Source organism: Glycine max, chromosome 17 (assembly GCF_000004515.6).
Source record: "Glycine max cultivar Williams 82 chromosome 17, Glycine_max_v4.0, whole genome shotgun sequence".
In the NCBI taxonomy this organism is placed as follows: Eukaryota; Viridiplantae; Streptophyta; class Magnoliopsida; order Fabales; family Fabaceae; genus Glycine; species Glycine max.
The window spans coordinates 37370132-37386405 of record NC_038253.2 but is presented as its reverse complement, the minus strand read 5'-3'; the positions used below and the strand labels follow the sequence as shown (position 1 = coordinate 37386405).

At 35.0% G+C, this 16274-nt stretch overlaps 2 protein-coding genes across 3 annotated transcripts; both read right to left on the bottom strand.

The window, feature by feature from the left end:
• Positions 1–318: 318 nt before the first annotated feature.
• LOC100806417 (ER membrane protein complex subunit 4) lies at positions 319–9640 on the bottom strand. Its single transcript, XM_003550193.3, has 6 exons — positions 8642–9640; positions 8488–8544; positions 8183–8336; positions 7068–7165; positions 6319–6384; positions 319–713 (listed from the first exon to the last, which is right to left on the bottom strand). The coding sequence occupies exons 1-6, from the start codon at positions 8762–8764 to the stop codon at positions 675–677; spliced, it is 537 nt and encodes a 178-aa protein (XP_003550241.1). The 5' UTR covers positions 8765–9640; the 3' UTR covers positions 319–674.
• Positions 9641–10175: 535 nt separating this feature from the next.
• Positions 10176–16098, bottom strand: LOC100805891 (uncharacterized transporter C405.03c). Of its 2 annotated transcripts, XM_003550192.5 has the most exons (9): positions 15731–16098; positions 15454–15641; positions 14066–14455; positions 12789–12997; positions 12188–12258; positions 11993–12091; positions 11581–11698; positions 11102–11237; positions 10176–10444 (listed from the first exon to the last, which is right to left on the bottom strand). In XM_003550192.5, exons 2-9 carry the CDS (start codon positions 15532–15534, stop codon positions 10373–10375), a joined length of 1176 nt encoding a protein of 391 aa, XP_003550240.1. In that variant the 5' UTR covers positions 15535–15641; positions 15731–16098; the 3' UTR covers positions 10176–10372. The 2 variants fall into 2 exon arrangements, with proteins under 2 accessions (XP_003550240.1, XP_040867405.1); XM_041011471.1 differs by lacking the exon at positions 15731–16098 and having other exon boundaries at positions 15454–15672.
• Between the last annotated feature and the right edge of the window lie 176 nt (positions 16099–16274).

The window sequence follows — 16274 nt, the reverse complement described above, 5'->3', positions numbered from 1 at the left end:
TATCCAATGATTATTTATAATATCCAAGAACGAGGCATATCCGCAACCATCAAGTCTCACATTTACTTAGCTAAAATTAAAAACCACTTTGAAGAATATTTTCATCATGGTACAGCAACATTAAGCTTTTGACAGAATTCTTAACAACTTCACTAATTAAGTAATTATAATTTACTATCTACCAACTAACATTACTGCATACTGCATAATTCCTGGAACTTCCTGCATCAAGTAGGTTAATTAGTTACAAGGGCACAGAATAACAGATAGATATACCACTATACATGCAGGCAGTAAAGGAGAATCAACTTAAGCATATAAAAGAAATTAATAGCTAATGCTTCATAAATACAAGGGAAATTCTTGTACATCATTATCCTTTATATCAAACCCGATAAAAAATATAGGAAAATTGTAACGTGCAAATATAAGAATCCTAAAAAAATAGAAAACTCTAAATTATTCGGAGCACCCTGAATCTAATACTACAAACCCAGTCCAATTTTGATGACTGCAATCATTGATAACATTTTTCGAAATCAGAAACCAGTTATGCTTCACGTCGTGGGCCATCACAACCATTAGAACATAATGTTAACCACCAAGCCTGAATCCCAATCCTTGTTTACTTAAATTCCCTCCAAGACAAGCTGGGCATGAAAAGAACTCGCAAATCAACCCAAATTTACACCGCCACCTGAAAACTCCACCTCCTGAAGATAAGAAAAAAGTAAGGTTATGAGCATATAGAGCAAGGGAACTAAAGGCATTATGGTATCGTAATCATGAAAATGACAACTAATCATCAGATCTTTAAATTGACTAAAATTAGGAGACACATCAACCAGTTATAGATCCTTCTTTTTTTTTTTCTTTCTAAAAATCAGTTCAAGATTTATTTTCAAAATCAACCTTTTGCACTATCTTGTTTACATTACAAAGCAAATTTAAAGCGCATGTTTCGTGTTTTGACTAGAATCTAACAGCTTTGCACTACCTCTTTATTATACTATGTATGTTGCTTTTACACATTGTATAACTATGGACCTTCTATATATACTACAATATCAATATCATAGAATGACTTGCAAGCATTCTTTTGCCACCTCTGATGCCAGTTGCAGTTCAATAAAGGAAAAATGATTAAATTTGTATTATCAATAGGCATGCAATTTCAAATGTACAGTCTCGCAACATAAATCATTGTTAATTTTCTTTTATGACTCTAAAACTAAAAGTATTGTAGCCCAAACTCTAACCATTCAATGCAGTGGGTAGGAAGACGAGGAATCTAAATTTGAGACCTAAGTATAGAGAAAATACAAGGACAAGAAGACTAGTTCCATCTTATAGAATTGAAAGGTATGAAAGGGACTATATTTACAGGTTGTAAGCAGCAGTAGCAATAATAGTTGTAAGCTGCAGCGCTAAAATCAAAATTACAGATTATTGACTTCATCATGGGAAGAATATGAAAATAAACAAAGAAAAGGGTGCTACAGCTTTACAAGAAATAAGGATTAATAGAATAGAATCCCCACTTGAACTTCAGGTTGTCAATACCAAAAGCTTTGTGATATGGAATTCATCATTAAAGAACATCTTCAGAATGCCAAAATTGATTATTTTGCACATAATTTAAAAACATTGTACACCATCAATTTTACAAGATGAGATAATGACAATATGATGATTATTTATCAAATTAAATTCAGACTTATAAAGCATGTAGCTGCAACCTGGGAGAATATAACCACAAGGTTTTTGTCCTAATACCATTGGCCCAGCAAGAAAGAAATGGGCTCCTAATAAACACCAAAATGGTAGCTTTCATACATTAACTACTCCAAGAGAGAATTCTAATGAAATACAGAGAGACAGAGAGAGAGAAATGAGAGACAGAGAGAGAGAGAGAAATACAGAGAGACAGAGAGAGTGAGAGAGAGTGGGAGAGAGACTGAGAGGGAGAGAGGCCGCCCAAGATACAGAGATCAGCAGAGAGGGAGAGACAATATTAGGGACAGACACAGACAGAGTGAGGGAGGAAGGGGGAGAAGGAAATATACGAATGCTGAAAGAGATAACTACAAAGAGGAAGATAATCAAAGGGGTAATGACACCAAACATTAGGAGGGACAATGGATTCAAGTGGGTGGCAGGAGGAAGGCTCGAGCAGAGGCAAACATTGCACATGGAGCGGGACAATACAGACAGAACGACTCTCATCAAGACACAACCAGAGGAATGCACAGATCATCAACATGAAGGAGTAGACCGAACATAACTTCCTTCTATTTCTCTCATTTCCCAGATTACGTATGTGAAAAAGATCTCTGGAAGATATTCCAGGAATGGAAAAAGGTGTGGGAGGTATTCATACCTAAAACGAAGAACAAACAAGGCCACAAATATGGTTTTGTTCGTTTCAAAGGGGTAGAGGATGAAGATAGATTGGAGAGACGACTTGATAATAACATATACATAGAGGGTATGAAGCTGTTCGTCAACAAACCAAAATTCCAGAGGGGAAGGCAACAAGGAAGTCACGACTCAAGCAAGAGCATATAACAGAGCAGGGACCAAATTCATGGAATCTATGGAGTCCGAACAAATGAGGCACAAAAATATCCCATCTACCAGGCTAAAATCGTATGTGGAAGTGGTGAAGCACAACCAAATGAAGGAAGGGAAGGAGTCTAATGTGCCAACAATTGGGAAGGAGTCTAATGTGCCAACAATTGGGAAGGATGTCTCAGAAGCTAAAGTAGTGCCAATAATTATTTAGACAGCAAAGGAGAAAACAAAATGGTTAGACAATGTATGGGTGGGTCGTTTAAAAAACAAAGGAATGTTTGAGAGGGTGGTTGGAATGGAGGTGAAAATGACATATTGGGGCGATGATATGGTCATTTTCCACGAGATGGATGAGGACAAAGCACACAAGATTAATCATCGAGAACAAGTAAGCGGAGGGACCCCTTTCATTTCACTCTAGAGATGGTCGCCAGAGATGAAGCCTTCATATCGCCTAACTTGGATCTACATTTGGGGCGTACCCTTGAAGGCATGGGATGTAGAGCATTTTGCGACCATGGTATCGGGCTGTGGAGAGCTTATCGAGCTCGACGAAGTGACGGAGGATAGATCGCGGGTAGATGTCGCGGGTGTTAGTTCGCACGACGGAGAAACCAAACATAGCTTGATCGGTGATAGCCATAGTGGACGGAACACAACACCAATTGGAAATGAGGGAGGAGATGTCGTTCGGATGGGGAAGAAGGTCGAGTTTGGCGGAAGCCGAGAGATTCCCGCAATCGTCGTTCACTACAGCCCTGGAGGAATCGGACGAAGAGCCAAACACCTGCGTCCCCGTCGGAGGATTGACCAACCGCCTCTCCTACAACACTGTTGGCGGATACTCCACCCATTGGTCCATGCCCGGCCAGGTGGAGAGCCGTCGACGACAGAGGGCCAATGCTATCAACCTCTGGCGCATGGATAAGGAGTCCCCGGTCCCCGACAGGCGATGACATTTCGTCTCGCCACTATTGCGTGTTTCCGTCTGCTCCTGTAGGCCTGACACCTGATGGCTTGTGTCAGGAGGCTTGCAACGGTCCCCTATGCCTGGACTTGCATGGAAAAGGAATGGCTGACCCTAGGGATATCTGCCCTAGCCAACAGCAGGAGAGATTTAAAGAAAAAGGGGTTGCAGAAAGGGGGGAAGCTGTCTCAGAAAAAGGGAGTAACCTTTGGGCTATGCAGGATGAACCTGCAGACAATAGTCTCGAGACCCATTCAGTGGTCAACCAGGTTTCAAACCTTATGGGTACAACCAAAAGGGACTCAGGAAAGAAATATCAGAGTTTGGTGGAGGATGGGATGGATCAGAATATGGGCTTGGATACCAACGGCCCAATTACAAAGGGTGAGAAAAATTACTCTGCTTTGAAAGTCTATGTCAGGAGAAAGGAGGCTGTAGCAGGGCTTTCCATGGCCCAAACAAATTTAGACCCAAATTTACATGAGAGTAGGGATGAGGTCAAGCCAAGGAAATTGGACTTCGGGGATAATTTCATAGACCACAGGGCTGGTGCTGTTCTTCATGGATCAGACACAGGCACAATGACTCCAAAACAGGTCCAGCTTCAACACAGTCCTATCCTTTCAAGCAGCTTCAATAAAGTAAATATGGGGGCTGAGGAGGATGTTCATTGGGGATTAGCCAGAGACTTGGGAGTGTCCTTTGCAGAGAACAAAATCAACATGGTAAAGATGATGAATGAAATGGATCAGAGAGACAAACCATCAGCATCAGCAGCTGTGATGGGAAAGGAACAAAATGACTCATGAATATTTTGTCCTACAACTCTAGAGGGCTGGGTAGTGGAGTCAAGTGGTCAGCCATCAGGAAGCTGACCTTGGCCAACAAAATTGACATCCTTTGCATTCAAGAAACTAAAAAGGAGTCCATAGATAAAAAGTTATGTCAGTATCTGTGGGGTGATAGCAGTGTCACTTGGGAGAGTGTACCTTCATCTAATGCAGCTGGTGGTCTTTTGTGTATTTGGAATAATGACTCTTTTGTAGTAGAAAGGAGGGTAGTGGGGAGAGGATTCATAATGTTGGAAGGTATGCGGACTAAAGAGAACAAGAGGGTCTTTATCACTAATGTTTATGCTCCCTGTGATTTACAAGGGAAGAGAGAGTAGTGGGATGAGCTCCTGCAGCTGAAAACAACTTATCATGAAGGCCTGTGGTGTATCTTGGGTGATTTCAATTCTATAAGACACCAAGATGAGAGATTGAGTTCATCTCAGACAGTGGGTAGCTCCTCTACCATATCTGAATTTAATTCCTGGATTTCAGATATGGCTTTAGAGGAGGTTAGGTTTATTGGGAGAAAATTCACTTGGTGTAGACCTAATGGTAGTGCTATGAGCAAATTGGACAGGTTTCTTTTATCTGATGAATGGTTGTCCCAATGGCCGGACACTACCCAATTTGTGTTGGAAAGGGACTTCTCTAATCATTGTCCTATCCTTTTGAAGTCTAGAATCATTGATTGGGGGCCTAAACCTTTCAAAATCATGGATTGGTGGTTGAAGGATAACGGTTTCCAGAAATTGGTGGAACACAAATGGGGCAATTATCACCCCACTGGATGGGGGGGTTTTGTTCTGAAGTAGAAATTAAAGGTCATTAAAGATTGCATAAGGCAGTGGAGTTTATCCAATGGTGATATCAATGCTAGAAAAGTCCAGAATTTAAAGAGGGAGTTGAATGCTTTGGAGGCTGGTATCAATGCTAGAAAAGTCAAGATGAAGTGAAGCTTAAGAAATCACTTCAAGATCAGCTCTAGAATGCAGCTTATGCATTTGAATCTATGCTGAGACAAAAGGCCAGAGTGAAGTGGTTAAAAGAAGGGGACAACAACTCTAACTATTTTCATAGATTGATTAATCATAGAAGGAGACACAATGCTATCCAAGGTCTGCTCATAGATCGTGTGTGGGTTCATGAGCCTAACAGTGTTAAAAATGCAGCTCTAAATTATTTCAAGGTCAGATTTTCTGAGGAGAACTTTAATAGACCAACCCTGGTTCATTTTCCTTCTCTTGGCCAAAGAGAGAAGGAAAGTCTTGTAGCTAGATTTTCTGAATTGGAGATTAAATCAGCTGTGTGGGATTGTGGTGGGGACAAAAGTCCTGGTCCGGATGGCTTAAATTTCAATTTCATCAAGCAATTTTGGGAGATTTTGAAACCTGATTTTATTAGGTTCATGGATGAGTTTTACATCAATGGCACTTTCCCAAAAGGAAGCAATGCATCGTTCCTAGCCCTTATTCCCAAGCTCAATGACCCTCAATCTCTTAATGATTATAGACCCATCTCTCTCATAGGTTGTGTCCATAAAATCGTGGCCAAAGTTCTGGCTAAAAGGCTGGCCCTTGTGTTGCCTCATCTCATTGATGAAAGGCAAACAACTTTTATGAAGGGGAGACACATCCTCCATGGTGTGCTGATTGCTAACGAGGTTATAACTGAAGCTAAGTCAAAATAAACCTTGTATGGTCTTTTCTAGTTGGGTTTGGCTCATCAATGCCTTTGTATTTTCTTGCTATGTATTTCAGTAGACCTAGTACTGAATCTTATTTCTAATACAATATCGATTTTTGCTGTGTAAAAAAAAAAAAAAAAACCATTGACCCAGCAAGATAGTGTGTCTAACTTTTAGCTATTATTCGAAGAGGACTCAACTATTACAAGATCTAGAACAAATATCACATGCAATTAATGTATTAAAAACACAAATCAAACCTGAGCAGGTGCCAAGGATGAGACCCAGTCTGATGTGTGTGTAGGAAGAAGCCCCAATGCATTGAGCTGCAGAACATGACAATCACATAATGTCAAGGTTGTCAAACTTGAAAGTTTAGATAAACTTGTGGAATCATAGTAAACTCAAATAATTCTTCAAAAATGTTATTTAAAAAACAAATTCTAGTACTCAAACATAATTCAATAGCATATCCATAATTTCATATTAATATCAAACATTCCAACTCCATAACAAAGCAAATGTAAGTAACAAAGTAAAAATATAACTCAACACTTGACCCACATTAGTATTATATTAAGCCAGGCATTTGGAATTTTTTTGTAGTTTAACAAATCAGAATAAAAATAATAATGAAAACATAAAATTAGCTTCATAAACCCCGTATATATTGCAGAACATAAGCAATTCAATCCAAGTATCCAACAAAATCCACCAAAGCTATACATTTTAGCCAAAACCGTGTATAAATCTAGACTTGTAACTTGCTAGTAGACCAGAGAGTTTACCAAATTTGTTACAGTTTGCTTGAACTTGTATGATATAAATAAGAGTTTACAAGCAATTTAACTTGTTTTTGTGTCAAGGGATCATAATTCATAGACACGTAAGAGTTTAAGAGTTTGACAACAACAATGTTACATACACACATTTACTTTAAAATTTTGAAATACAAGTATCATGATAACAAATTAACAATCACGAGGCACAACATAACTACATATATTACCTTCCAAACACCTAGTGCCAAGCCGCCCAAATTAAGGGCAATGAATAACAACTTAGGTCCAAGAAGCTCCACCTTATTGTCTTTGTAGGGCTCAAACACTGCCAAAAAAAATAGAATACATTAACAATCCCAGACCATGTTGAAGTTCTCCGTTCCGTAGATGTTTTGTGAGTTTTCAAGCCAAAAGGATACTAATAAACCTAAAAACTAAAAACATTATGAAAAGCATATTCACTAATGTGCGACTAGAACATCAAGCGTCAATGGAATCAAAACAAAGGAAGTTAAAAGCATCATCCATTCCAGAAGAGAAAGAATTGCAGAAGATGCTCAAAACACTCCTTCCATGCCCTCAAACACCATATAGCACAAGGGGAACATGTAGAACAAAGAACACTACAATACAGGTTAATCAATCATCAATACCAAGTTTGCAAAGCTTTTGCATTTTTTTTTTCCTTTTCAAAATGTCTATTAGGAAACTTTCAATTAAGGGTGCATTCGGAAGAGCTTATCTATGCATTTCTTATGACATAAGCACTGGTGTGTTTGAGAGAGCTTATGAAAACAGATGATAACATGTCCATAAGCTGTTTTCAGCTTATTTCAATAAGTTCTCCAGTTTACAACTTATATAAAAAAAACAGTTTGACCTTACTTCCTCTTTGATTATAGAAAAAACTCACACACAAGAGCTAACATGATAAGCAATTAAGCCCTTATTGAATAAGCACTTAGTTAAATTGTTTACCAAAACACACCCCAAAAGTAGTATTTTTGATCGCAAAATAACCAGCCACTAAACAAACACATATTGGATCAATCAATTTGCCACAACAAACAAGAAGGGAGCTGGATAGTCTAATAAGATCAACCATTTAATTCAATAAAAGGAAATGCCAATCAGTGCCCTCAGGAGTAGGATCTTGCCATGGGCACTGGTTAAGGAAGTAAAAGGGAAAAGTTTTTTAGTAGGATGCATAAAAATTGCGTTCTCATATGATTTCTAATAAATAAAAATTCCTCTTTTAATTCCTTAACTAGTGCCCATGGCAAGATCCTTCAACAAATATACGCTAAAATAAAATGAGACGATAAGCACGAATTTTGCATACTCTTTCCCACGCTCTGTAGGGCACTGATGGGTTGCCAAAGGGCTGAGAAAGTGATTCCAATGCTAAACAAGTGGACTGTGCTACCAGCCATCCACATCATGAACCCCATCATCAGCAAATTCTTCATAGGTGCTTGTGCTACCTCCCAAGCTTTCTGTTCACAACATCATAATAACAATAAAATCATAAAAACAAACTAACATTTGCCGATAAAAAAAAATACAATAATCATAAAAACCAACAATTAAATCAAACAAATTTCTTATTATTTCCTCAACAAAGAAGAAGAAGAAGGTGGTAAAAACCTGGGCTTTCCAGTTGGATTCAGCGTCCTTCTTCTGGCGACTTAGCGTTGAATCGTCCTGCACGATTTTTAATTTCAATTTTAATGAAATTATTATTATTTTTTTAAAATGTGACGAAATTGAAAGAGAAGAAAGGGTTATAGAGAGCTTGTGCCTGATCGAGAGAAGCGCGAGAGAAACCGGGAGGATCGGGAATGTCGCGAGAAGTGGAATTGTCGGAGAAGTCAACGCCCCATCTTCTTCCTCCCGATCCCATCACTCCCTTTCCCTTCTCCATTGATGCTTGCGAAACGGCGTCGTTAAGGAGCAGGGGTTCTCTCTGGATCGTGTTCAGTTCAGACTTCAGAGGGTAACGCTAACGCATATATGAGGTTTCAAAATTTGTTTTTGCAAAACGACGTGGTTTTACACATTACACACAAAAGAAAGAGGGAAATTGGTACTGCGGCGGAACTCAGAAGGGAAAGTGAAACAAATGCACAGGGAGGACACAAGGAGGGTATTACTGTTTCCTCCTACAAAATAATTTCTCTAATAATTATTACTATTATTTAGATTGTAATATAATGATATGTTTTTAATTAATTGGAAAATTCTTTTATAATATATTTAAATTTAATTAAAATATAGATACAAAAGAAAGATAATTTGAAAAGGATAAACTAATAGATAAGATAAATATAAAGAAAGAGCAGTTTAAGATGACTAAAGATAACTTTTTGGCATGCTACATGTAAATGTGAATTGCAGGAAAAAAAAATTAGTAAATGTGAAATGTATTATGGAGAAAAGATGAAAAGTTGAAAATGCTTAAGTAAAAAAAAGAAATAAGTATTTAGTAGGAAATAAATTTTTCATACTTTGAAATCGTGAATTCAGGAAATGTTATTTCTTCAAAATGAATAAAATCTATTTAGTTAACCATCGTAAACATTTGAATAAACTTTAGGGAAATAAAAAAGTTACCTAATATTTTAACTGGTTAATTTAATATGAAATCTTACAAAGTACTCATAAAATTAGAATCTTAAAAAATTAAGATTGAAAAGACTTTAGAGATTAAAAAAAAAAAAACTCTTGTAGGAATTAAAATTAAAAAAACATATATTTACAGGATTAAAGATAAACAAAACAACTTAGAAGTATCAAAATTAAAAAAAAAAACACAAAAAATACATGAATCAAAATATATTTAAGCCTAAAAAAAATATTGGTGTATATTTGAATTCATAAATTACAATAAAAAAATATAAATATAAAGAAAAGATAATGTTTGTATAATATCCTTGACCTTGTTTTATTGACTTAAATATGTTATGAGTCATAATAAATTTATTAGGGATTCATAATAAAATTCAGTTATTTATAAAGAATTTTAAACATATCTAAAAGCGTATTTTATTTTAATGATTTTAGCTCTCAATTTCTTAGTTTTATATTTTGTATGTGAACTCTCTATATATGTTGATTGTTATTTTATAAAATTAGCTTATTTGACCCTTGATTTATGAGCTAAATATATATAAGCATAAATTGACCAAGCACAAGTATAACACATCCAGAAGTGCTAAAAATCAACTCATTCAAAAATGACAAGTCGAATTTATAATATAGGTATAGATGGTACCATCAATCCTAGTTTTTATTTATTTTTTTTATTTGATATATGAGTCAGTTTCAAAGCATTCTTTCAATGACACTGAATTATGTTATATTCAACTGTCATTGTATATGGACCAAAGTCAGTGTTATATGAAATCTATCACTATAAACAACGAACTCTGATCAGTTCATACTCTTCATCATTTCCCAGAGTTTAAGACTTCATGGCTGTACTAATATTCTTCCTTGTTTAATATACACAAGACCCCTGCTTCTCAAAACGTCACGTACTTAACTCTGTATCACTTCTTGAAATCTTACCCGAAAGGTTTGCTAGTGTAAATCCTGCAAAAACCTGTTTCCAATAGAACCAAAAAATGAATGTTTAAACCTTAGTCTACAGATAATAAATATCAAAGATTAATTTTGGGTTTAATTTTTATGTAACGTATTTTTAAGCAAATATCTAATAGAAATTTTTCTTATCTCCATATCATATTGTGATAAATTATAATTTTAGTCTTTCTATAATTTATAATTTTAGTTCAATCTTCAATTTTAAATAGGATTATTTCTTTTATTTTTATATTTTAATTAATTATTTTTATGATATTTTAAGTGAATATGTTAGATTTAAGATTCAATTGGACCAAAATAAAAGAAAAAAACATAAGCAAAATTAAATATTGAATCAAAATTACAGAATTTTTAAAATAAGAAGACTAAAATCGCGAAAATACAAATAAAGGAACCAAAACCATAGATTAGGAATTGTAGGGGACTAAAATTACAATTTAAACTATTATATATCAATGAATAGGAGACATGATAAGATGGCCAACTGCTGTACATTGTTGGCGTAAATATTTTTATAGAAGTCATCAATCTTATCTCTCTCACATATATATATATATATATATATATATGAAAATCTAAAGTGGTCAGAAACTTTTAGACATTGAGTAAATTCTATTACTATTAAACAATACATAATGGAAAAGAGAAATCAAACCTGAATGCATCCAAGGATGTACATTGCAGAGTACTTGCGACCATGTATAACCATGTCAGCTATCATGGCAACGGGAATTGTCAAGGACATTCCCAACGTAGAAACCAAAGGAGCTGTCCAAACTATAGAAAGTGCCCTGTTACAGTATTCATGGTACTTGTTGACATGAAGTAGAAAATAGTGTAATAACTGTTATCTTATGTGACAGAAGTATTATGTGATTTTTTTTGTCGGCCAATGTTAGTGTGTTAGTTTAATTAGAAATGTCGGTATTATGTGACAGAAGTATTATGTGATTTAGTTGTAAGTATTGTACATAACTACATACTACCATAAATGCATGAATGAAATATAGTCTAACAGTTATTATATGTTGACACTTTGATATGTCATATACTCATATGTTCATTAGCGTAATGCAGTTATTATCTTGTAGGCAATACTGTTTAAAAAAATTCCCTCAAGCTTGTTCAACTTACCATAAGTAATCTGAAATCACGCTTGAGCAAATGCTATTTGCAATAACAATCTCCCAAGTGGACATTGAACTTGGAAATTTGAAATGTGGTTCAATTCCCACAACATTTAATGGCCATGCTGCAAGAACATTAGTCGAGAAGTTTGACAAAGAAATGAGGCAGGAAATTCTTAACTAAATACTACTACCAATTTGCAATAACCAAGTTATCCAATATTGAAATTAATTAATAGGGAAAAATCAGTGTTGTAGAAATGCATTACACTGATGTGGTTGATGTATATAACAATTGAACAAAAGAGAAAAAGAGCAAGGCAGAAGTAAAAGAAAGAGAACTAAACAAGATCAAGGTAACATTATTAATGAAATTCCTAATCCCTATTGTGCAAAACACTCCAAAAAGAAATCCATACCTAGCCACCAAAAGCCAAGAAAACTGTAGAGACCAAAACAGCCAAAAAGCTTTTGCATGTCTACCTTTTCTCCTGATCCAACAGAATTCTTGAGAAGCACTGCAATTAATTGACCAATGATTGACAATGATAAGTCATAATTTGAATTGAACGTATTTAGTTATCAATATGACATTAGCAATTGAATATTCATACCTGTGAATAAACCATAACATATTGCTGAGAGTAGAGCAAAAATGTCCCCCATGATAGAATGCTTTTGAGTCCTTGGTAAGAAGAACAGTTTCCAAGTTCAGAAATTGAAAGAATGATGGCTAGAGAATGTAAAGGGGAACATATATAGTATGTCCATGTAGAACCACTAGCCAAAAAAAATGAAAAATCTTTTAGACAACTTAAATATCAAATAATTTATTTCCTATTGTCTCTGCCATCCAACAATTTGAATCTTTTAACCTATTAGCTAAGAGGGACAATGATTGAGACTATACTCAAACACACTTGAGGATGAGTAAGTAAAAAAAAAAAAATACATATGAATATATGAAAACCAAGTCACAAGGCAACAACCTTACCTTTATACTCCTCTTTCATAAACCAACAGAAAGAAAAAGAAAAAGAAAAATAATATCTTGCTGATCTAATCTAACAACTGCAGTATTGCACTATTAGTACACTATGATTAATCTTATTGATTAAACTAAAAGCTAAAAATCCTCACAGAAACTCAACTATTGCAGGGATGAAGCATTAGAGGAAAGAGCTTTTGCATCTTAACAAGCAATTTTCAACTTACATACTAATATTCTCATCTGCTGCCGAAGTCTTCCCAACAGTTGTCATGGCAACACCAGCCATGCTGATTAAAACAGCTGCTATTTTGGTTATATTTACTGAGTCCTGTCCAAGAATGGCTCCAAAGAAAAGGGTAAAGAGACCTGACATGGAACTCAGAACCGTTGTACTCGCAACACTGGTATTTGCAAGTGCCATGTTTGAAAAATACTGCATGATACCAATCATTTAGAAGTCTGTTACTTCACATACACAAATGGGGAACATAATGTGCAGAATATCTTGAAAACTCATGGTCATGCATGAATCAATTTTTTTCGTTATTCTACAAATTTTTTGGTGGGAAAAGAAGGGTGAGGCAGGAAAGTAAACACATGTTCAAATCATTAAGAAACATCTCAATAAGCATTATCTAGATTCAAATCAAAGCATGTTGTTTTCGCCATTTCCTGTACAAATGTTTGAGTTCACATACTTAATCCAAGGTCATACTATTCTATAGGTCCATCTTTTCTTGTGAGAATCAGAAATTAAACTGTGACTCTAAGGCATGAAAAAAACTAAAAACTAGCATGCCTAAGAGATCAATTTGAAATTATACTTAATGATCAGGATGCGCCAATCAGTTTTAATCCCTTAGTTCCAAAGTTCATAATATTCAATCAGTAATTTTTGTAAGACTTAAATATATTTTTGGTCCCGGTAAGTTCACGTTTTTTCACTTTTGGTCCCACTAAGTTTTTTATTCATTTTTAGTCTTTATAAGTTTGTGCCTTTTCAATTTTGGTTCTTATAAGCTTTTTTTTTTGTTTATTTTTAGTTCTTGTAAGTTTATGTCTTTTCAATTCTAGTCCCTTTAAGATTCCAATTTTTTCATTTTCAGCTCTTCGAAGTTTATGTTGGGACCAAAATTGAAAAAACGTAAATTTACAGAGACTAAAAATGAATAAAATATCTTCAAAGACCAAAATTAAAAAAAGTGCATACTTACTAGGACCAAAATTGAAAAAATACGAACTTACACGGACCAAAAACATATTTGAGTCTTTTTGCTTTGGTTTTTTACAACACTATCACTCATGCAACAAGCAATACATTCAATCTAGAGTTTCTGGTAAAGTTAATATGAAGTATGCTATATGGATATTTCTACAATGTTAATTAGTCCTACAGCATCCACACGTAGCCGCTTCACTTGTATTCTCTGCTCTCCACAAAAGTTAAAAAGGAAATAAGAAATCAAATGTGAAGAATGAGATTTAAATGAGATCTTGTTACCTCTTGTGCAAACCATATTGGAGTGAGGTACAAGCCACACTTTGCAATTTTCCATGAACTACTTCCATAACTTTGTGCAAGCAAGGGACTTTTGTTTTCCTCTTTCTTGACCAAAGGCATCCCTTCTTCTCTTTCTCTAATTTCTTCGACAGTAATCAAACTACTTTTTAGATCGGTTTCTGGCTTTCGGAGAACCCCGTTGATTTTAAAAGGGACGTCAAGTCCAGTGGAAGTGCTAACTAATGTGTAGTCCTCATGAAAATTTCTAAACAAAATTTTCAGTAAGCTACATATCCACTTTTTGAACACTGAAATGGGCAAATAGACCACCATCACAGATACTCCAAAGTAAGTGAGTGCAAACGGCTGTTTATACTCTACAAAAATCCTCTGCAGTAAAGTATCATAAGCTTAGTATAACAAGTCTTAGTGCATAATCAAACTATCAAACTATTCAGATGTTAATAATGAAGCAATAACGAGTTTTAAGGAATAGAAGAACAATTATAAAGGCATAAAATCAGAAGCTACACTATTACTAGTCCGTTTTTATTCTATTATAGACTATAGCCAATAACACATTTGTTGTATAATTTTTTCTTTTCTTTGTAGTTCCATTTTTTATGAATTCAATTAAAACGCATGAATAATTCAAAGAGTCAATCCTTTCATTGAAACATTCTTTACATATATGTGAATGCATAAGGCTTAATAACCCCACGAAATACACACTCAGCTGGTTGCTTGGAACATTTTAACTGGACCCACATAAATAAGAACATTTAATTTTTGGAAAGAAACGTGTAATTTTGATATTAACATAAACCCAATACAACAATCATAAATTAAAAAAAAGCAATAAATTGATTGAAATGGTTAAGCTATTCAAGGATTGATGCAAATAGTAGCAACATTTGCTCTGCAAAAAGGAGTGTATGTCCTCCTATTGCATATTGCTTGCAACAAAAACATATTAGTGCTTCTTTCAAGAGGCAATTCAAAGAGAGAAAGAAGGACTTGGGGGAAGAGAATTTTTGGACCATATGAACTACAAGGTAGTGGTGTCATTTTGGAAAACCTTAACAAGCATTATATAATCACAATGAGTTTATCTCACATTGAAGTCCTAACAAGCAAAATCCAACCATGTTTTGCATGTCAATTTCACAATTATACGAGAAAGATATGTCTGAAGGGACAGACATGCAGTTCATATATATTACTATTAAGTTCAGATTTTGTTTTCCAACCCTTCTCTTACAAAAGCACAACATCTTCAAAACACAGCCAATGACATAAAAGTAGAATAACATAAAAAAAAACCGCAGGAAAAGAAGGGGAGGTAAGAAAGAAAAAAAAAATAGAAACATGAAAACCATAATACAAACCTGAGTTATTTCTGCAGAGCCAACCCATATTAAGACAAAGGCTCCAATCAGTGCCAACCCAGCATTGTACCTCCAACCCATTGCAGAACTTTGCCTCAAGTCCCTTATAGTATGTGTATTTATATAAGCTGAAACTCACTCTACTTTTGCTATAAAATCAGCATATTCTTCTAGGGGATTGACAAGCTCTGTATTAATTGGAAATAAATATATAAGATATGCATGCAATTCTAGTATATAGGCTTTGGATGTTAATTTACCATATAAAGTAATTAACCTGGTTTTTGCTATCTTCAGCTTTCGTTTTTTGGTTTAGAGTACGAGTGCTCTTTATTGGAGGCAATTATAATCGAATAAGTAGGATTATTATGGAAGATAAAATTCTCTCTCCAAGTATTTAATGCAGCTGCTTCAGGACTCAAATCCGATACATCTGATTAAGTTGGAAGAATTTCAAGCCAATTAATCCACTCGCATAATGGTATTTTGGCTAATTTTCATGTGACACCTATCTCATAAATTAAGAAATTAAACTACATGTCATCTTAAAATAATCGAAATCATATACATGTAATGATGTTCGACCATACACTAATTTCTTGTGTTATAAGGGTCACGTGAGAAAGTACGACTTCTTGGTCTCAGAAATCAAAAGCTAAATCAAATTCACGTGCTGAAGGGTTGAAATTGCTAGTCCTTGGCGTTATCTTAAGCCTGATAAAAGTGACAGGTGCCATTGTAATTTTGTGCAAATGTTAGTTCCAAGTTATCGTGGCAATCAAGAGCCTTAAACATGTGTACATGACTCATGGCATGGGCCA

Bases quoted from the DNA above. Each gene is read 5' to 3' on its own strand.
- LOC100805891 (XM_003550192.5), bottom strand. From the start codon at position 15,534: ATGGGTTGGAGGTACAATGCTGGGTTGGCACTGATTGGAGCCTTTGTC. The intron at 12,259-12,788 runs GTAAGTTGAAAA...CTTCTTACCAAG, and splicing joins GCAGATGAGAATATTAGTAT to GACTCAAAAGCATTCTATCA. The intron at 11,238-11,580 runs GTAAGTTGAACA...ATACTGTAACAG, and splicing joins GTGATTTCAGATTACTTATG to GGCACTTTCTATAGTTTGGA.
- LOC100806417 (XM_003550193.3), bottom strand. From the start codon at position 8,764: ATGGAGAAGGGAAAGGGAGTGATGGGATCGGGAGGAAGAAGATGGGGC. The intron at 8,545-8,641 runs GCACAAGCTCTC...AAAATCGTGCAG, and splicing joins CTCGCGCTTCTCTCGATCAG to GACGATTCAACGCTAAGTCG. The intron at 714-6,318 runs GTTTGATTTGTG...TCTTATCTTCAG, and splicing joins CATCCTTGGCACCTGCTCAG to GAGGTGGAGTTTTCAGGTGG.